Source organism: Sinocyclocheilus anshuiensis, unplaced genomic scaffold, assembly GCF_001515605.1.
Source record: "Sinocyclocheilus anshuiensis isolate Anshui unplaced genomic scaffold, SAMN03320099.WGS_v1.1 scaffold1635, whole genome shotgun sequence".
Classification (NCBI taxonomy): Eukaryota; Metazoa; Chordata; class Actinopteri; order Cypriniformes; family Cyprinidae; genus Sinocyclocheilus; species Sinocyclocheilus anshuiensis.
Window position 1 is genome coordinate 121495 of NW_015549682.1, and position 21730 is coordinate 143224.

At 37.4% G+C, this 21730-nt stretch overlaps 2 protein-coding genes across 3 annotated transcripts in view; one reads left to right on the forward strand and one right to left on the reverse strand.

The window, feature by feature from the left end:
- Positions 1-7535, forward strand: part of LOC107660400 (ubiquitin carboxyl-terminal hydrolase 14-like) — a 12260-nt gene extending 4725 nt beyond the window's left edge. The window contains exons 4-16 of the mRNA XM_016449688.1: positions 1879-1983; positions 2104-2207; positions 2302-2360; positions 2544-2674; positions 2785-2865; positions 4345-4427; positions 4979-5093; positions 5176-5241; positions 5357-5449; positions 5555-5686; positions 5780-5840; positions 5940-6047; positions 7309-7535. Of these exons, the coding sequence (XP_016305174.1) occupies positions 1879-1983; positions 2104-2207; positions 2302-2360; positions 2544-2674; positions 2785-2865; positions 4345-4427; positions 4979-5093; positions 5176-5241; positions 5357-5449; positions 5555-5686; positions 5780-5840; positions 5940-6047; positions 7309-7445 (1275 nt within the window). The 3' untranslated portion in view covers positions 7446-7535. The remainder of the gene's footprint in view (positions 1-1878; positions 1984-2103; positions 2208-2301; positions 2361-2543; positions 2675-2784; positions 2866-4344; positions 4428-4978; positions 5094-5175; positions 5242-5356; positions 5450-5554; positions 5687-5779; positions 5841-5939; positions 6048-7308) is intronic.
- A 76-nt stretch (positions 7536-7611) lies between these two features.
- LOC107660399 (THO complex subunit 1-like) lies at positions 7612-20480 on the reverse strand. Of its 2 annotated transcripts, none has more exons than XM_016449686.1 (21): positions 20385-20480; positions 19909-19982; positions 19747-19807; positions 19571-19640; positions 19354-19472; positions 18553-18601; positions 18188-18283; positions 18008-18090; positions 17781-17854; positions 17586-17694; positions 14364-14498; positions 14158-14258; positions 13964-14030; positions 13823-13873; positions 13621-13691; positions 12340-12435; positions 12176-12241; positions 12018-12101; positions 11766-11913; positions 9954-10041; positions 7612-8499 (listed from the first exon to the last, which is right to left on the reverse strand). In XM_016449686.1, exons 1-21 carry the CDS (start codon positions 20433-20435, stop codon positions 8222-8224), a joined length of 1971 nt encoding a protein of 656 aa, XP_016305172.1. In that variant the 5' UTR covers positions 20436-20480; the 3' UTR covers positions 7612-8221. The 2 variants fall into 2 exon arrangements, with proteins under 2 accessions (XP_016305172.1, XP_016305173.1); XM_016449687.1 differs by lacking the exon at positions 7612-8499 and adding an exon at positions 9060-9764.
- Positions 20481-21730: the final 1250 nt, after the last annotated feature.

The window sequence follows — 21730 nt, forward strand, 5'->3', positions numbered from 1 at the left end:
ATTTCTAAGCTATTTGTTAAAATATATTCAATTACACAATGGCTGTCATAGCATGTTTCATAACAGATTAATTTAAACATACTGTACATTAAGTAATTAAGACTAACAGGTTTAGTAAAATATAATGAGTATATGGTGTAATATTTTGCAAAATGCTCCTCTCTAGACTTAATTTCTCTAGTGAACTGACGAGCTGTGGACACTGATGACTTGCTGAGGTAATTAAATGCTACGTGACATTTTATTTCCACGCTGTATTGTTGATGTCTTTCCGCGGTTGAAACACTGATTGAGCAATTACATGAGGCATGAGATGTTCAGTCATGTTTATTCGCGTTAAAACTAGTAGTACAGAGGAAGGAATGATTGCATTCACTCGCGCTCCGCTCTGCAAAAATCTGCGGGGCGTCACGGCTCAGACACGGGAACCGGAGCTGATCGCGGCCGCTCTAGTCAGTGCTTGTGTTGGGATTATACCAGCACGTTTCTGAACCGTCCCAGAAGCGGCTCTCCAAGGCGTTCATACAGCGATCTGTCATGCCACATAAAAGACGGTCAAAACGCCATTTATTATTTGAATTTCTTGAGAAGAAGAAAAAAAGAAAAAAAAAAAACTGTATTCGTGTGGTACACATGCGTACCGAACCGAAAGACCCATACCGAAACGGTTCGGTACGAATACGTGTACGTTACACCCCTACCCAATGCTTTGAAAGGCTTGCACACTGAACTGTGATCTTGACCTTTGTTCTCCAAGTCCTGATCAAAAAAACCTCCTTAAAAGTGTCAACAGAGTTTCAGTCCTTAACAATCCACTGCAAACTCAGGTTTGTAATCAGTGAATTCCAGATGGTTCAATTCAAGTTCTGTCATGACAACTCTCAGAGGGATTGGCATGGCAATGTACATTACACTGTTAATGTGATTGGTCTTGGCGGAATAGATCTGCTACGCTGCTGCTGCAAGTACCGAGACTCGCTACTGCCAACACATCCACAACATGCTGCTGTGAGCGTGTAAGAAATACTGCTGCTGCACATGTAACATATGTGACCCTGGACCACAAAACCAGTCATAAGGGTCAATTTTTTGAAATTGAGATTTATACATCATATAAAAGCTGAATAAATAAGCTTTCCATTGATGTATGGTTTTTTAGGATAGGACAATATTTGGTCGAGATACAACTATTTGAAAATCTGGAATCTGAGGTTGAAAAAAAATCAAAATATTGAGAAAATCACCTTTAAAGTTGTCCAAATTAAGTTCTTAGCAATGCATATTACTAATCAAAAATGAAGTTTTGATATATTTACGGTAGGAAATTTACTAAATATCTTCATGGAACATGATCTTTACTTAATATCGTAATGATTTTTGGCATAAAAGAATTCATAATTTTGACCCATACAATGTATATTTGGCTATCGCTACAAATATACCCATGCTACTTATGACTGGTTTTGTGCTCCAGGGTCACATATATGAAATAACCTCCATATATAACATACATGAAATCACCCCATAGCAGATCTATACAGGTGGAGCTGGGGAAGGTGGAGGGTTTCTGAAGCGCGCTGCAACTGCTACAGCAAGCACTAGCCGAGTATTTGAATGTTGAGCAGCGAGCTCATTGGCTGGTGATTCAAAAAGAACCAATCAGCTGCACCATGTGAATAATGATGTGATAATGTCAGATTGAGTTTGACCCATTGGACTGCGCCATCTAGAGTTTCATGACAGAACTTTGGATTTCTGCTCATTTTCATACTTGAGTAATGCATTACACTATCAATTAACAGTGTGTTGCAAATGCTATTTCATGTTGACACTAAATGTGAGTTTTCTTTAGCTAATCAGGTGTTTTGATTCATGTAGGGGATGACTCTTCTGATGATGGGCTCTGCTGACGCCCTGCCTGAAGAGCCTGTAGTGCGACCCATGTTTGTGGAGGACATGACGGAGGAGCAGCTTGCATCTGCGGTGAGTTTTTAGCCAACCCAGTTTGGATCATCAGATCTGCTACTTTAATATTTCAGCAGAAATCACAGAAACAAGTTTTAACAGCTGTGAACTTGTTTCTGTAATCTCTGTCATGTTCAGATGGAGTTGCCATGTGGATTGACAAATCTGGGCAACACATGTTACATGAACGCAACAGTGCAGTGTCTACGCTCTGTGCCTGAGCTCAAAGACGCTCTCAGGAGGTACAATTTAGTCATGTCTTTCATATCAAGTTCAGAGATTTTATTTTGTGTAATGCATCAATGTTTTTTTGTGATAATTTTCTTCCATCTGTAGGTACTCTGGTGCCTTGCGGTCTTCTGGAGCTAATGCACCTTCCCAGTACATCACAACAGGTGAAGAACTTTCATTGTATCTTAGTTTTGAGGTTACAAAATTCTCGACTTTTTTATCAACGTTTGAGGATCGGTTTGTCCTGAATGAATTAGGAAGAGTTAAGCTGGGTAGTCATATTGAATCTTTTAAGTTTTTGTGGACAGCATGTAGCACTTGTTTGATCAGGTGAATTCTTCACTTAGCTCTGCGTGATTTGTACGAGTCCATGGATAAGACCGCATCAAGCATTCCCCCCATCATCCTGCTGCAGTTCCTGCACATGGCCTTTCCACAGTTTGCCGAAAAAGGAGACCAGGGCCAGTACCTCCAGCAGGTCAGGAGATACATTTTTTGATCACATATTTTCACTGGAATACATTTAATCAGAATATTTTCTGTTAAAATGGAAAGTTATAAAATGTTTTTTTTTTTTCATTTACCCAGGATGCCAATGAGTGCTGGGTTCAGGTTATGCGGGTCCTTCAGCAGAAATTAGAATCTCAAGAACCAGAAACCCCACTGGACGTGAGCTTATTTTATTATATGTGACACGTGCTGGCAAAATGAGTCAGAATGAGCACATTTTCAAAAATTTGTTTTTTATTTTCACATTCTCCATTAAAATACCATCAAAATAATATATGTGACCCTGGTCAAAACCAGTCATAAGGGTCAATTTTTTGAAATTGAGATTTATACATAATCTGAAAGCTGAATAAATAAGCTTTCCATTGATGTGTGGTTTGTTAGGATCGGACAATATTTGGCCGAGATGCAACTATTTGAAAATCTGGAATCTGAGGGTGAAAAAAAATCTAAATATTGACAAAATCGCCCAAAATTGTCCAAATGAAGTTCTTAGCAATGCATATTACTAATCAAAAATTAAGTTTTGATATATTTACGGTAGGAAATTTACAAAATATCTTCATGGAACATGATCTTTACTTGATATCCTATTGATTTTTGGCATAATTTTGACCCATACAATGTATTTTTGGCTATTGCTACAAATATACCCCAGCGACTTAAGACTGCTTTTGTGCTCCAGGGTCACATATGACTTGTTGGAATCGGACAAAAAAATCAGTCAGAGTCAGCAGAGTTGATTTTGAGAAAAATCGAGTTAAAGTTTTCTGAAGATTCCAAAGCAAAATCACCAAGCCACGTTGTATATTTTCCTCTAATTCTTTTCTTAATAATAATTTCTACATTATTAATCACAATATAGCTATTTTTATTTTATCTTTGTTATTAAAAATAAGATAATTGCAAATAAAAGTAGTTTAATCAAGAACAGCGAGAGATTCCGTCTTTTAATGTTTGATGAACATTGAGACCTACTGTAATGCATGGATCAAATATAATGTTGCACATCCGATTTTGAACTAATGAACTAAACGTTCATGTAAGACATAACAGAATATGTCTTGGCGAGATTCACACAAACATATTTCGCAATAATGTACTTTATAAGGTTGCGCTCTCTCTGAGAGGCACGTCTTATGCACATGCTTTGCAAATGTCAGTCAGTGCGATCGCTTTGTTTTCATCAGCATGGGTTTGAAAATCATATTTCACTGGTTTGGACTCAATCAAGAATTTGTTATGAATATTCACAAAGCTGGAATGCTTCGCTTTGCAACAATAGACCTACAACTTGTGGTGAGAAGTAACAGCAGTCGTCCAGTGAGCAGAGAAAAAGGTACTCCTCTCAGAAAATGTACAAATAAAGATCATTTTAGATATTGAATTACTATTTGGAGCATTGGGATCGCTAGAAGAGGGCTTTTCCACTTCTTTTGCCTTTTGCTCAAAATTCGACTCATTTTGCCAGCACGGGTCATATTGTTTATTGTATATAACTGTTTCATTACAGAAACACTTAAGAATTTAATGTAAACAAAAGCAGTTCTTTATCATATTTTTCTGGAAAATAGAAAACAATTTTGAAAACAATTGTAATCATTTTCTTCTATCTGCATGTTTTTGGTCGATTAACAGACTGACGGTGATAGTGGAGCCGCTGCCGCCTCAAAAAAGAAGAATTTCATCGATCGGTATTTTGGTGTTGAATTTGAAACGACGTATCCTTTGTTGTGCAACTCTATACCAGCATGTGCTCTCTCAGGTAGTGCTTCTGTGTGCTGTGGTGGCTGTTTTTAGTTTAATAAGCTGCACGGCCCGTTTACTTCAACATTTACCTGTTAAAGTGATCCTAAAGTGATATTTTGCTAAGTGATATAGTGTTTTTTAAATAGTCTTTACAGCTCCTTGATATAACCAATCAAACAGCGTATATGAACGCCTCAATAGGCCTTGAAATGTATTAGTTGCAGCAGTGTGTTCTTATACTTTCTATGTAAGTACAAACGCAAACGGCTGTACATTTATTTGTGCATTACATTATAGCCTAGTTGTCAGAGGATATGTGACCTTTTAAGTCCTACAATGCAACTAACGATTTGTTTTCTTTTCTCTTTTGGATTCACTGCAGTGTTATGCCATACATGTATATTGAGAGTTTTCTACAGAGAGTTTGTATTGAGAGTTTCATACAGTTAAACCCGAGATTTCTCCAGTTCCATGCATATGAACATGTGTAATATTTTAAGTTCCTTAACCTGCATGTGTCCAGTATGAAGTGTACTGAGTCAGAGGATGAGGATCCGACTAAAGGCACAGAAAACCAGCTGCAGCTTAGCTGCTTCATCAATCAGGAAGTCAAATATCTCGCCACTGGACTCAGATTGGTGAGTGGGACGTCCCATACAAACAGTATGCATCAGTGCTCACAGTCCCTCTTAATCGTTACCTTTTCCTCATTACATCTAGAGGCTACAGGAGGACATTACAAAGTTGTCCCCATCCTTACAAAGAAATGCCCTCTATATCAAATCGGTATGCTTTATCTTCTGACTTCTGGCATGTTTGGAGAAATGCTCTTTTGTTTAAGTGTTTCCTCTTCTGTGCAACAATGAAATGAACAGTCACTTGTTATGTTACTGCATTTAAGTCCAAAATCAGCCGTCTCCCGGCATACCTCACGATTCAGATGGTCCGGTTCTTTTACAAAGAAAAAGAGTCAGTGAATGCCAAAGTCCTTAAGGTAGGTCATTTGCTCTGGGCTGAGTCAGCAATATAAAGTGTGTCAACCAGAATATCTGTATATTGATTTGTTATTTTGTGTGCATTTTAATTTTGCTGCATTTAGGATGTCAAATTTCCTCTTATGCTGGACGTCTATGAGCTGTGCACTGCTGGAGTGCAGGAGAAGATGGTTTCTGTGAGGTCAAAGTTCAAGGAGGTTGAAGACAAGAAACTGGAGATGCAGCAGCAGCCGAAAGCAAGTGCCCTGTGATGTCACACTGACCGCTTCACGCATTTAGAAAAGCTGCCTGTAAAATAACCGACATTCGTTTTATTTCTCATTTAACAGGAGAATCAGAAGGTTGGAGCTCCAAAGGAAACAAAATATGAACCTTTCTGTTTTTCTGACGGTAAGTGCTCACCGCAAAGCTCTGTTCCATTTCAACACGGTTCTGAAAAAGTTTGCTCTGCTGGTGGATTTATAAGCTGAGAACTTTTCTTCTCTGTAGATTTGGGCTCCAACAACAGTGGTTACTACGACCTGCAAGCGGTTCTGACGCATCAGGGCCGATCCAGTTCATCTGGCCACTACGTCGGCTGGGTTAAAAGGAAAGAAGGTGAAGTATTGTCTGTCTCTCAAACATCAAAACCGTGTTCATGGACCTCATGCATTCAATAAGAGCAGATCAAGTTGTTGCATGAACAGTGGCAGCTCGTGGGTTTTAAAATCGAGGAGTCACACTAATTGTATTGGTCTGGGGATCCCTGCCAATTATTATTATGTGTATGAATCATTCGTAAAATGCATAGGCTTTTTTTTTGCCTTTAATGGATCTTGATTGCATGCTTGAGTGAGTATTCCAGGATTCTTAATAAGTACAATGTTACTTTACTAGTAACACAGTAACGTTACTTTTAAAAGTAATGCATTGCTAATAATTTGTTACTTTTGCACTTTGCATTCAGCTCGCTGTGGCTCTCTCACACTCTTTTAGGCCGTTTACACCTGGTATGAAGATGCATTTTTTTGTTGATCCGATCACAACTGGACAATGCTAAATACAGGTGTAAATGGGGTCTGAAATGTTTTGAGCTTGTCTGCTTTTAAGCACTCCCAGAGGTAGTCAAAAACTCATTTGAGATAGTGGTCGAATGAATTTATCTAATCTCCATATAATGCATAATAAAGTAGTGTTTATTAGCGCCACCTGCTGTCAGAGAGTGAATTTGCATTCTCATGCAGCCCGTCTGCTGTTTTTGTTTCGTTCAGATGTTTTATGTAGTGTAGTTTCACAAAGCTAGTCAGACCATTCTGGTTTTGCTTCAAACTTCGAAATTACACAGTCTAATTTAGGTTAAAAACTGCTCAAGCAGCATGCGGCATCTTTGTTTGGATTGTGATTAAAATCCAGTGGTCGCCTCTAATTTTAAAAGGTAAGAGCACAGGCAAAGCCTTTGTTAATATGAAGAGATTTCTTCGATTTATTTATTTGATTTGGGATTTGTTTCAACATTTTCAGTTTAGTTTAGTTTTTTTGACATTTCAGTTTTGATTTAAAAAAAGAAAACGTGAGAATCATATGAAATCAGTAGTGGGAAACGTATCGCATTGTGAGTTGAGTGAAAAGATAAAAATCTAGAACTCGAGCTGCTTTTTTTATTGCTTCTGATGCAGTTTGTGAGTCCAATCCTGTGGCTGGAGGGCCAAGTCCTGCACAGTTTACCTCCAAACTGCCCCTGCCCGACACACTTTCCTGGAAGTTTCTGTTAACTCTGAAGACCTTGATTAGCTGGTGCAGGTGTTTTTAGGGTTGGACACACATGCTGTAGGGTGTTTTGCTATTCTAGCTGATGTTGACCCCCCCCTTCTCTGAACAGATGAATGGGTGAAGTTTGACGATGATAAGGTCAGCGTTGTGACCCCTGAGGATATCTTGAAGCTGTCTGGTGGTGGTGATTGGCATATAGCATACGTCCTTCTGTATGGCCCTCGACGTCTGGAGATACTGGAGTAACAATGGTTCACAGAGGAAACTTAAACCATAATTGCCATTTCAGAGCACTGTCTGTATAGATGTGCAAATAAATTTGTGTCTTTAAAAACATGACCTTAATATTTCCTGAACTCTTCATGCATCAACACACAAGTGGCATGTTCAAGGGTGTTTTTTTTTTTCCTTCCCTTTTTTGGATGATAGATTGCTGGACGCGATCCTTGTTTGGATTTGGAGCAATGGTTTTATAAATGTTTTCTATATGCATTGAATATTTTTTTTTTTTAAGCCTGTGAAAAGGTGTTCATACTCAATAGACGGTATCCTCCCGCAGGAGAAGTAGTGACTTGGTATATAAAGATGTTCTTGGCCTCAAGTTTCAGACTTAAATACATTAAGAAGAGGTTGTGTGATACTGGGATCTCACCAAAAGAAATGCAATTTGTTTACAAGGATGTGTTGTGTATTGAAACTTATCAAAGGTGGATTTCATAGCACTTTATGCTCAATTACTGCTTCTGTCTTTAGCTACCATGCAACAAATGCCACTGTAAACTCATCTGTCCTTAAATACTCAAATACAATCAGAATAAGAGAACTTGAGCTCTGTAATAAGTTATTGACTACTGGCTTTTCATAAACGGTGAAATAAACATGCCATTGACACTCTCGTGTGTATTTTACAAACAAAACTATTGACCGATTTCAAATGAACATTTATTTAAAAAAATGTAGCTAAAGAATGCATTTCATTGAAGTACAGTCAAAGTTTAAAACAAAACAAGAAAATGTTGCTGTTATGTTTCACTGAGACCTTCTGTGATGTTACTGAAACCAGCCGAGTTCAGAGCCGTGACCAGGCTCTCCATCGTAGCTTGAGGGCCTTCTCGGTCCTGCCAGGCCACCAGCAGCATCTTGGCCTGTAGTTCTACATCCTCGCTGTCAGACTCGATCACGTGGATCTCCTTCTCGCTCATCTCCAGGTGGTCTGCCAGCGTCTTCCACTGCGACCCAAGCTTGGCTGCGATCTCGTCCATCTGACTGTTGGTCACGGCCTTGCTCTGAATGCTGGGACCTGGAAAAGGACAGTTCACTTTTAGTCAACAAATAAGCTTTGACACTCAGATTCTATTCTAGCTCAGATCCAAATCCAGTGCTGCAAACATTGACAATGTTGTAAGGCATCACAGACCCCGTTCACACCAGGTAACCCGATAACCGTTTACACAGCCGGACATAACATGCATCGCAAATGCATCTCCTGTGACCACTTGTAATTGGTTTCATCAACCCCTGCTGGAAGAAGTCCTCGGACCGAATGGTGGTGAGGTAAAACACAAACCTCCACACAGAGATGGGCACTCGAGTTAGTGACTCGGACTCGAGTCGCATTTTTATAGACTTCAGACTTGACTCAGACTCGACCTGAAATTACTTCAGACTTGACTCGGACTCCAAGTTAAAGACTTGTGAACATCTCTGCATCCACATTGTTCTTAATATGAAGAGATTATTGGCAAAAACAGATTTTCAAAAATCTTTTTTTTTTTATGTTATCATGTTTTTATTGTGTTGGTTAGCTAGTATTATTTAGTTAATTTAACAAATCAAACCATTCAGTTTCTCGTGTCAATCATTTTTAATTTTGTCATAACATGCAATGTTTTATAAATGCACTGTCAAATCATCTTGAAATATCGTCGAAGATGTCCTTTGGTGCTCAACACAGATGTTTATGGTTGCAAGCCCTTGACATGAAACCTAAAACATGTCATCATGCTTATTTGGCTGCCGATGCCGAGCTTGACCCTGTAATTGCTGCTTGCAGCTCTATTGCATAAAGTTTAAACCAGACTAACCAGTGTTCCCCAAACATGTTCCTGAAGTACGGCCAAATTTTATCCGTGTTTTGGATCTTAAAAGTAGTACCTACTTAGAGTATGCAATTACTTTGCAACCATTAAAAAAGTAAGTTTTATGAATTTTATCCGGACGTGACTTAAGTCATGTGACTTATGAACATCATATGCAGCCCATATCTTCCTTTTTCAGGTCTTCTAACTACATGAGCTGAATCAAGCGTCTTTGTTTAGGAAGACATACAAAATGTGCAGTGCGGGGGCACTACAGGAGCAGGGTTGGGAAACTGGTTTAAAACCCTTGTTTTGTCTAGTTCTCTAACAACACGTCCCAAAATAATTACAATCCATGACCGACTAACTCCGTATGTGCTATGTGGCTGTGGCTGCTGTACATTTTCTCTGCTTGCCTCAGGCAAAAATGAACTCCTGTTGTCCTTGAGCTTTTATAGATAAATGAAGTTGACGTTCTGTGATGAAGCTTTGGAAACAAAACCAAAAGTACAAAGTGAGGCGAGCAACACAACTCCTATGGAGTCATTTCTTAGCAACTGCTGCCACTTTGATGCAAACGTACTGCCGTTTTGATCCGAGAAATACAGTGGACAGAATCCAGCAGACAGGGCAACAGTCATAAAAATGGCTTTAGACTTTATAAAAAAAAACATACTGTCATTGCTCTCTTTTAACAGGTTATCTCCATTCTCCTCATCATCATCCTCCTCGCTTGTTTTTATCTCCTCAGAAGGAAGGTCTTTCTGTTTAAAGAAAAACAAAGATTCAGTTTTTAGACTTTAAACTTGCGTAAAATATTGAATTTTACAGTAAAATGGTGAGCAGAGTTTTTGAGTGAATCTTATAATTTCAATTAAATTATATTGTACACTACCTTCTATTAATATTGGTACCCTTGGTAAATATGAAAGAAATGGATTATGACATTTTTTTGTTGTTTCTCGTCTTATTTACGAAGTTAAAAAAACCTAACCTTTAAAATAAAATTACACACACAAAAAGGAGAACAAATTAAATGTTTTCCCCCAAAATATGCGCCAAACTTATTGGCGCAGCTACAAATTCCAACAAGTAAAAAGATGTTTTAGGTTCATTGTCACAGTCGCCTCTGACTTGCTCACTGAGGGATTCAAGCATTATGAAGTGCCTTTCTAGCAGATCCCTATTTAAACTAGGACTGGGTGATAAATTGATATCCATATTTATAAAAAAAAAAAAAAAATCCACAATATTGGTAAACTTTTTGTTATTCCACAAACATTTAGACGATCAGGTGCGTGTTGATAAGAAAAGGCTAGTGACAGTTTTGTCTACTACATAAACTCAAGTACACCTGATGCTTGTGCACTCTTAAAAATAATGGTTCTTTATTGGCATCTATGAGGAACCTTTAACATCCATGGAACTTTTTCACTACTCAAAAAATTCTTTACAGTGGGAAAGGCGTCTTTAGATTATTAAAATATAATCGCTCTTTTTAGAACTGAAAGGTTCCTTGAGGAACCCAAAATGGCTTTATTGCATCGCTGCATAAACCCCCTTTTGTAAGCTTTATTTTTAAGAGCGAGCTTAGGGGGTGCCATTAATTGTGGAACGCATACATTTGAGAAAAACAAATATGGTTGAGTTATTTCAATAACTACATTTTTTTGTGAATAGACCAAAATACTTTTTCCATGGCCTGCTTTGCTCATATTTACTAAGGGTGCCAATATTTGTTGATGGCATTGTATATGTGACCCTGGAGCACAAAAGCAGTCTTAAGTCGCAGGGGTATATTTGTAGCAATAGCCAACAATACATTGTATGGGTCAAAATTATAGATTTTTCTTTTATGCCAAAAATCATTAGGATATTAAGTAAAGATCATGATCCATGAAGATATTTTGTAAATTTCCTACCGTAAATATATCAAAACATAATTTCTGATTAGTAATATGCATTGCTAAGAACTTCATTTGGACAACTCCCTGGAGTGCAAAAGCAGTCTTAAGTCGCTGGGGTATATTTGTAGCAATAGCCAACAATACATTGTATGGGTCAAAATTATAGATTTTTCTTTTATGCCAAAAATCATTAGGATATTAAATAAAGATCATGATCCATGAAGATATTTTGTAAATTTCCTACCGTAAATATATCAAAACATAATTTCTGATTAGTAATATGCATTGCTAAGAACTTCATTTGGACAACTTTAAAGGCAATTTTTTTGCACCCTCAGATTCCAGATTTTCAAATAGTTGTATCTCAGCCAAATATTGTCCTATCCTAACAAACCATACATCAATGGAAAGCTTATTTATTCAGCTTTCAGATGATGTATAAATCTCAATTTCGAAAAATTGACCCTTATGACTGGTTTTGTGGTCCAGGGTCACATATATTAGCAACTGAAAAGCCTATATTGGTCAAGCACTAGTTTGAAAGTTTTCTACATTGTCTGATAGTGTGGATGTCCACTCACAGGAAGCTCTTTGGCCAGTTTGATGACCATGTTTTCCAGATAGTCTGCCAGACTCTTGAACTGCTGGTTGGTGGGCTGGAAGAAGTGAGGACTCCTTCTGGAGAGCAATCGCAAGGCTCGCCAGCCGTAGTTTGAGTTACGCACAACTCTGAGGGACGACAACAAAGAACCTGTTTATTCTGATGATTAATTCTTATCTATTGTGATGCACTGTTTGATCATTTATGAGACTGAATTTGTAAATCTCTGTACTTGTATTCGTCCTCCACCATGTTTGATGGATCTGCCTGTTCGATAGCGTCCTCAAAAAAGTCCTCCAGTGATGGCATGAACTCCCTTTAACAGAGACATGTATTAATGCAACATTTCTAGCATTAAGCATCTTTAAGTGAGTATTACCAAACACACACCTGCTATCTGACTTGCAGGCCTCCATATTGTCAGGGTTTAGATTCCAGAGCCTTGAGAGTTCGTCACTGATGATGGTCAAGAACAGCAGAAATGCAAAATAAGATTTGAAAAGAAGATTTGGCCTCTGTTATACAAGTTACCCAGTAATCAAATATCATCTTACTTTCCCATGAGGATTTTGCGATCAGGGCCCTTCCCCAAAAAGTCCTCTGGTGCTTGTCTCTTTCTGCTGGGACGGATGGGTTTGGTCTCTGCTGGTCTGAGAGAAACACAACTCTATTCACATATCCATTCACAAAGAGCAGTGACCACACCTGCAAACTAAAGAGAAGTCAACAGAGGGATTTAAACGTTAGCAATTCATAGACCAACTAAGCATATTGGTGCACTTTTTTGATCAATGCAGTTAAAAAAAAACTAATATGTTATTTGCAGAATTTTCAGAATTAAATCTTTTTTTGTTTATAAAGTTATAGATATTCAAGTAAAGTGCCCAGTTTTGAAGTACCATCATGCATATAAGTGAATTTTTAATTTTTTCCTTTGATTATTACAGATTTTGGGACTCCAGCAAACATTTCTACACTGGTTTGTTTCTGATCCAGCAAATGACCAACAGATCTACTTTTTTCATTAATGCAGCCCAAAATGATAATTTGAATTTTTTTAAAGAGGGAAATTCAAGCATGTTTTCAGCACTTCCCAGCAGTGGCAGATGGTGCATTTCGAGAGTAGGGAAGCGGTTTATTATAAACCATAATAATTATGAATTTAACTCATTATATATTATTGGATGCTCATTGCAAAGTTTTGCCCATCCTCAAATCTTCAAATAAATAAGGCAAGATTCCAAGAAGGGAAAAATACAGTGATTAAGTGAGTAATCTGATATAAATTATTAGCACTTGAAAACAATTTGCTCCAAAAGCAACAGAAAAATTGTGGCAGTCAGAAAACAGAAAAATGTCAAATTTAGTAATTTCCTCAGGAGCTCTATTAGAAACCACTTTGAAACTGTCGACTTTTTTTGTACTTAAATACATTTTGACTCTAAAAGTACTCATCTCAAGTTTTAAATGTTTGCACATATAAATATATGCATATCCCATTTAAATGTTTACATATATATTAAGCATATGTAACATTTGAATTGTTTAAAATCTCATTAGTGAGTGAGTGACGTGTGGCCAAGTATGGTTACCCATACTAGGAATTAGTGCTCTGCATTTAACCCATCCTTAGTGAACACACACATTAGCACCATAAACTAATATAAGGCACAATAGATTTTAGAACACTTGGGGTAAGTACATCACCAATCTCCTCTAAACTGCATGCTTCTTCAGAGTCAGTTAACTATTTCAAATAATTCATTACAAAACGCTTTAATACTAATTTGTGTAAATATGGATAAAGCTGTTCTTGTGCTGTTTTTATTCAATACCTTTCTTTCACAAAGCTTGGACAGCCTTCATTTTTCCAAGAGTTCCAGTTTTCTTCTGTGTTCAGGATGTGCTGTTGGAGATATAACAATAGATTAAGATGAAACGATAAAGCTTTTAGAGCACTAGGCTGCAATTTCATTATGAGAGAGAAACTAAAATCCATACGCCTATAGCATGTATATGTATACAGATACTACTGACCTCAAACATCGACGCAAACTTGTCACCATCTGGAGGGGTTTCTCTCAGTAACTTAAAGGGTGGGAAAAGTAATAAAACATGACTGTGTTATTAACACATACCACACACCTCCAATCAGTGATTCTAAAGGTTAAGACTAACCTGATGGACTAGTTTGGTCGTGTCCTCAATCCACAAAGACTGATCGTCATTCAAAACACAGCTGGAACTGCGAAGGTTAGAGAGAAATTGAGATAAAAATATTTATTGACAAAAAGCAGGGCAACTTTACTGTTATCCTTACAGCTTGAAAAGTCTGCATTATGATGCTAAATATGCTTGCCGTTTCCCCTGACCTCTTGAACTTGACCTGGCCCTTGAGATACTGGAAGAGGATGAGATACTGAAGCAGACTATGTCGTCTGAAGTTGCTGTCACTCAATTGAAGGTCCATCAACTGCAGAAAGATGGGAAATTTGCCTTGTGTTACCAGGTCAACGACTGGCGTGTACTAATAACAGTTTTATTCAACAGTCGATTAATAAATACTGGAAGAACCAACTTTCTCACTGGTGAGGAACTTGGCAAAGTAGACGTGGTCTCCAGCAGCAGTCCTCATCTCCTCCAGCTTTCTCTTTGAGGCTTGCATGTCATCCAGTTTGAAGCTCTTGAACACAGCTAGTGTCTCATCTGAATACTGCACAGAGAACACAATTGATGGGACATTAAAACAAGATACTTGTGGACCAAGAATGTCATTTTTCCTTTTCAATTGATTCCAATCAGTTCTTCCTCACACAGGTGGCCAATCAAAGTAACCACAGATATATTGTAGTTCATCACATGCAAAATATGGACACCCACAAAGTGTAAATGTACTTTGTCTGCTAAACTGAAACTGTACTTAAAATTCATTTTTTTATAAGAATCTTCATCAAAGAATTTTTAGCTCTATTGGTGGGTTTGTTATAACCAGAGATGCACATAAGATTTTTTTCTCATGTTTCTCATGAGAGCACCTGGAGATTTGGTTTGGTGCTCACACTGCACATAGTGTGACCCATTAAATATAACTAGAAAAAAAATATTATTTGTATATGTGACCCTGGAGCACAAAACCAGTCTTAAGTCGCTGGGGTATATTTGTAGCAATAGCCAAAAATACATTGTTATATGGGTCAAAATGATTGATTTTTCTTTCATGCCAAAAATCATTAGGATATTAAGTAAATATCATGTTCCATGAAGATATTTTGTAAATTTCCTATCGTAAATATATCAAAACTTAATTTTTGATTAGTAATATGCATTGCTAAGAACTTAATTTGGACAACTTTAAAGGCGATTTTCTCAATATTTAAAATTTTTTTCCATAGTTGTATCTCGGCCAAATATGTCCTATCATAACAAACCATACATCAATGGAAAGCTTATTTATTCAGCTTTCAGATGATGTATAAATCTCAATTTCGAAAAATTGACCCGTATGACTGGTTTTGTGGTCCAGGGTCACATATAAATAATAGCAATAAAAATATAATTATTTTATAATACACTTAAGCCCAAAGTATACTTCGGTTTTTACGTGTACGTGAGGGTCAGCGTACAGTGCGCGCAGGGCTGGATTTACACACAGGCATTCTAGGCACATGCCTATGCTCACTCACTCACAAAGAAGAGATATATAATATTTTTGTTATATTATGGGCTTTGTCCAACAGTAAAAGAACCAAAACCACAAAAGACATTGAGCAAATAAATATAACAAACAATAGGATAAAAAATGACAAACTATTTCCATGTTTTCCACCTTTTTTTTATGTACGGAAATCACGCTTTCCTTCTCATGCACACACACGCACAGAAACTTACTGTCAGCGCTGCCCCACGAATTTATAAATAAAATAGTTTCGCAGCTGAAAAGCTACATGACATTTTTCAGTAGCGAGGTTCTTGAAGCAGTTCAACTGAAAGATTCACTATTAGTAGAGATGATGCCGCTGAACACTGCCAAGAGATGCACAGATGCAGGTACTGACATGCGCTTAATCTCTCTCTCTCTAATAACTAAATTAGCCTGCATATCAATGGCTCAAACCTCCGTTATTAGCTCTAAAATTAAGTTTTGGAATTAGCATCGGAAGGTTTGGCGTGAGGTGCGTAAATGATTGCAACACAGACAAATTTTCAGGATGGAAACATGACAAATGTCTTGAAATAAAATATCTAAACAATGTCTTGAGGTGTGGTTGTGACTCCAGGCCATTAAAATTATTAGAAAAATAATGCACTCCCAAAGTGGTAATGTGGCCACGATGCAAGAGCCTATTAATGAAACTGTCTTTTTCTCCATTTTTAAACGAATTAAGAACTACATTTGATCTTCATTGACTAAACGCAAAGAGAACGACTTTGTGCTTATTGCGATAGAGAACTCTGTAACTGTTTCCACTGATTACGAAATTTAATTTTTTTTTGCTGGAGTGGTAACATTATATATTAACAGGGAAGCGGTGCCTAAAAATTTATTTTGCCTATGTCACGATAAGAGGAATATCCGGGCCGAGTGTGCGTGATGCAAATTTCGTCACCAGAATAGTATGTGCATACTGTATGCACTCCATCCGATTTTTGTAATCGTGCGTACTTTGCACGCTAGGGTTGGGACAATAAATCAATGCATCGTGATTCGTGGATCGATTCTGAGATTTTCGGAATGCATCGTGATTCTCTCTCGAATCGATTCTGAGCTTAGTTTTTAACAGCAGATGGCGCTCTAGGCTAGTTTTTAACCGCACACTCAAATGCTCACAAAGAAGAGCGCTTGTGCGTTCGGCTGAGTAATGTAAGTGGTTAAATGTACTTGACCCTCTGCTTTTATGATGCAAGATTAATGTAAACACAGCCCACTGTGAACACCCTTGTAATTCGCTTCAACTTTTTCAAACTTTATGAATGATTATTTTAGGTTCAAATGGTGCGCATGTAAGGAACTGGAAGCAAGCAGAATACGGCTATTTCTGCAGCACGCAGTGCCATCTGCTGTTAAAAACTAAGCTCAGAATCGATTCAAGAGAGAAACGCGATGCCTTCGGAAAATCTCAGAATCGATGCAGGATCATTTCTCGATTCGCGATGCATCGATTTATTGTCCCAGCCCTATTGCACGCGCAGGTCGCACATGCGCACTGACTTGGTTTTGCACTAATCAGTTGTTCCACAAGGTGGCAGCACTGGCCAGGGCTGCTGTTTCACAGTAGAAGACAAAACTAAAGAGACAGAAAAACAACAGACACACACTGAAAAGCGCTTGTGTGAGGGGATTATGAGAGAGCCACAACTTCAGTTTGAAAGAGTACAAAGTCATTTAATTGGTCATAATTTCTGGAGAAAAATACAGCTGACATTAGGACTAAGATAAAGCTTTTTAGAGCGCATGTGAGCGCAAGCTTTTATTTTGGCGGGTTGCTGGCAAGTAAGTGGTTTAAGCGCTGCCAAGGGAAGTGCGTCAGTAAATGAAGTGCCACAGTTTTGCATTTTGCTATGAAACAAAATGTCAGCACGTAGCCTAGATTTGTGCTTTCAGTTCAAATGGAAATCTTAATACAGTATTACAATTAGTCGAGCTACAACGATGATTGTGCATTAACAGCAATCAACCATTTCGGTACGCAAGTGAGCGGTCTGAACTTATTTACATAGCAGTTTTTTATTTTGTTTGTGCATGCACACCTGCGCACCACTTCATGCATCCCATCAGATAACTGAATGATCAAATACCTACCTTAAGGAAAGTCATCCATGAGAACTTGTCGTAGCACTGTACAGGGTTTCTGAAATAGTCCTGCAGGGTCCAGAATTTTCTGTACAAGTTGTAGTCAATAGGAATGGAGCTACAAAACAAAAGACCTCGAAATTACGTGCTGTTTAATAACAGCCAAAATAAAGCAAAAGCAAGACAATGTCTCGTATCTTTTACCAGGGAGCAGGTGCATCTTCATCACCCATCTCTCCCTCCTCCACCTCCATCCCTTCCTCCTTAACCTCTGTGAGCTTGGGGGAAAAATTAAAACATGTCTGACATCTAATGTAGAATCCACTGTAGGTGTCTTAACTGTCTGTTTTATTCACATTTTCTGCTTGCATGAACTTTCAAAAATACATGGCTAAGTAAATCAAACCCAACATCTGTCAGCATGACTTTACCTGCAGTCCAAGTGTGCTATCCTGCTCATTTTTGTTGAACACCGTGATGTTATCAAGGTTGAATTGACTCTGTAAGTTCAGACCTGTAATACAAGGGAAAAACATCAAGTCATAAAATAGCCACTGAACGAAGAACCAAGAAAAAACAAGAAATGTTAAAAAAAAAAAAAAAAAGTATACCTGATTTTTCTGACAAAGGAAAGAAACGTGCTAAAAACAGCTGGATTCGTCCACAAAACACTGTATTCTGAGACTTCGAGAGTCTCCTGAGCAGGTCTGTAGGCAAACACAGTGGTAATGTTAGGCTACTCCAGCACATTCTCAATAAAGAATTATGCTAGATATACTTGAATATTAGGACTAGGTATTCACAATTTGATTTAGGCCTAAGCATTTATATTTCAACAAACTATGGTAGAAAACAATTATATCATTAAAAAGTTATATAGTTATGATATAATACATTTTTATTCCAAAAACTGATTTATGTGCAATTTAAATGTCTCTAATGCAGAGCACACATCTGTATAGAACTTGAAACTCACCGTTGCACATTCTTAACAAGTAATTTTTTCCAGCAGAGTAAAAGGTATTCTGTAAACATGAAAGAAAGAGCAAGCATAAATAATATTGCTGCAAGCAGCAATTAAGGGGTCACACAGGCTAACGGTAACACTGAAGACTGAACAAACCATTCTATTAACATAATGAAATAGGGCTGCACGATAAATCGAAATGGAATCGAGATTGCGATTCGACAGAAGCTGCGATTGTTCTGTGATCAGTAGTAAATCTCCATCCAAAGGCCAGAGGGCGCTCTCGCGCTGAAACTCCAAACAAAATGCGCATGACAATCGCATTCGATTAATCGTGCAGCCCTATAATGAAATGCTTAAAATGGTGTAAATTCACAGTCATAGGCATTTACAAAAAAGCGGTGACACCAAATTTGGTAAAGATCGCCAGAACTGTCTAGGATGAGTTCGAAAACGTAGGTTTTTACGAAAACTTCAGGTGGACATAGAAACAGAAACAAAGAAGCTTGCTTGTAAATTTTTAGCATAAACTCATGTGAAAATTTTAGCTGTTGAAGGCACTAGAGGGTGTGAGATAGATATTCCAAATATACAAACGGCAAAACTGCCCTCTATTCGTGGGCAAAATTTCATAACGTTCATGCAAAAGTTTCTATGGGCTGCCATAGACATCATTGTTGGAAGAAGAATAGCAAGAACAGTAATGATTACAATAGGTGCCTATGCTTCTTTGGTGCTTGTTCTCTACATATTGGTCTAATTGATTTCTACACCCAAAAAAGCACTATCAACTAAAAGGTCCAAACGTACAGATTTCCATGTAGACACATTTTCTTCAACAAAGGAGAAGATTTTGTCGCACTGGTCCAGAGGAAGGCAGTCGAGAACATCTCCCAGCAGAAGAAAAGGAGTGGTAGCAGAGCAGATGCCTTTACGAAAACAATAAATCAATGCAAAACAGCTGATGATCTGAAAAGAATTTTTTATACTTTAATGTTTGTGTAGAAGAGTGGTAGTTCACACGTACCTTCAGTCACACCGTCTATACTGATGTAGATCAGAAAAAGGAAATCTTCAACGTTCACTTTCTGCTTCACCTGCAAAATAAAATAAAATCATCACCATACACAATGATAACTCATATGCAAAATAAATGCAAGTATGCCAGTATTCTGGGGCACAAAGAAGCAGCTGTGGACTCACAATCTGCTCTTCAAGAACTCCACGCAGGGCTTGATCAAGAGTGGCTTTCTTCTCAGTTTCACTGTGACGAATTAATTGAAATCACACATAACATCTCAACAGTGATGGATTTATGCATATATAAACAAACAATTGAAAATCTTGATAAAGAGCAATTATTACTTTCCAGGCAGATGGCTGAAAGCGTTGGTCAGGGGTTTACAGCTCCTGATATCTACAGCACTTTTAGTGGCAGCCTGGGAGAGAAAAATTTGTTTTTACATAAGTTGAATAAAGTGGTTATAGTATATATGACAAAAACACTAAATGTAGCATGATATTACGTGGTTTCCAGACATAGAAACACCAAAGTACAGTGAAAATATATTATTTTGGTTCATGTAGCATAGTAATACTGTTTTTTTTTCATTCATTATGCCCTCCTCAAACACCATCATCTATTTTAAAGCATTCACTAACAAATTACTTTACACAAATGTCTAGTCCAATAGGTCTAATGTATGATAAATAATATATATTATGATAATATCTACTACTTTGGAGGAGAGACTTGGCAGGCAAGAGATAGAAACAAAACACTTTCTTTTTAAAACCGTCTGCAAATCGTCTATCGGTAAATGTTTGTAATTATAATTCACCGTAAATTTATCTCTGGCTTCAGTGAAGTCGAAGAGAGACGGCGGAGACATCTTTACTGGCCCCCTTCTACTTCCGGTTCTCCTTCTTCTTCGTTAGTTTAAATGTATTGGTAACACACATGCAGTTCTCCACCTACTGGACTGCTGTGCAATCATGATGATGATGAAGATGATGATGATTTTTTTTTTGCTTTTCCTTCAATCCCCCCCCCCTCAATTTGATGCAATATAACTTTCATGCCATCATAATTCTTTAAACAATTTAATATACCAGTTTGACAGGTTTTTGCTTTATCAATTACAACTACATGTTCCAGATATATAAATTATAAAAACATATGGAGACTTAAAAATGATCACATAAAAAAAAAAATCATCAAAAATCCATCAACTGCTAAAAAGCAGTGCAGTGTAGTGATGATTTTCACCAACAGAGGTAGGTTACGGTGATTACTTTAAGTTTTTAGTAAAATAAATGTCAGTCACTTATGTCCTTTCACTTCATATTTCTCTCTTTGAATTAATCTGATGTGCTGAAAATGAAATTAAACTTTACATGGGACATCATGTCAAACCTGGGAAAAAAAACAAAAACATTAAGTCCCTCAAAGGCTAAAAAGACATGTCTAAAGAAAAGAAGAGCCGAGAACTCTTTCACCTGCACTCAGTGTGGAAACAGTATCTGAAGGAAATATGATCTTGAGATTGGCATGAGGATCCACACTGGAGAGAAGCCGTTCTGTCAGGACCACTATCGTCAAAGATGATTGATAATTAGCATACAGTTTGGATTGGTGGTATGGTTCTGTTCTGGGCACATGTAAGAGTTCATTCTGGAGAGAAGCCGTTCACATGTGATCAGCAGTGTTGGGAAGGTTACAGATTACAATTTACCCTATTCAAAATGTAATAAGCAGTGCAACTATTTCAGTTACTTTTTTTTAAAGTAATGTAACTAATTATTACATTTAATTACTTTTTGACTACTTTTCCAAATTTCTAACAAATGTTTTCAACTGTTAATAATTTTACAACATTTAAAGCATTTATTGCACAGCCACCACAAAATCAGACTTTAGCACCTCTTTTTACTTTAAGATCATTCTGAGGTTAAATACAGATTTAAAATCATAAGATATAGTTTAATAGCTATGATCCTGTTTTTGAAATCAAATCTTTACATAGCTACAACAGGAAACACTGGCATCTAACGATGCAAAAACAGTTAATCTTAAAAAATAAAGCATAGGAAATAAATAAATAAAGCATGTGTCCTATTCAGTGCCCTTAACTCCTGAAGAGCAGTCAATGCAATTTGGGAAAGGAATCAATCAAATCTGTGTATG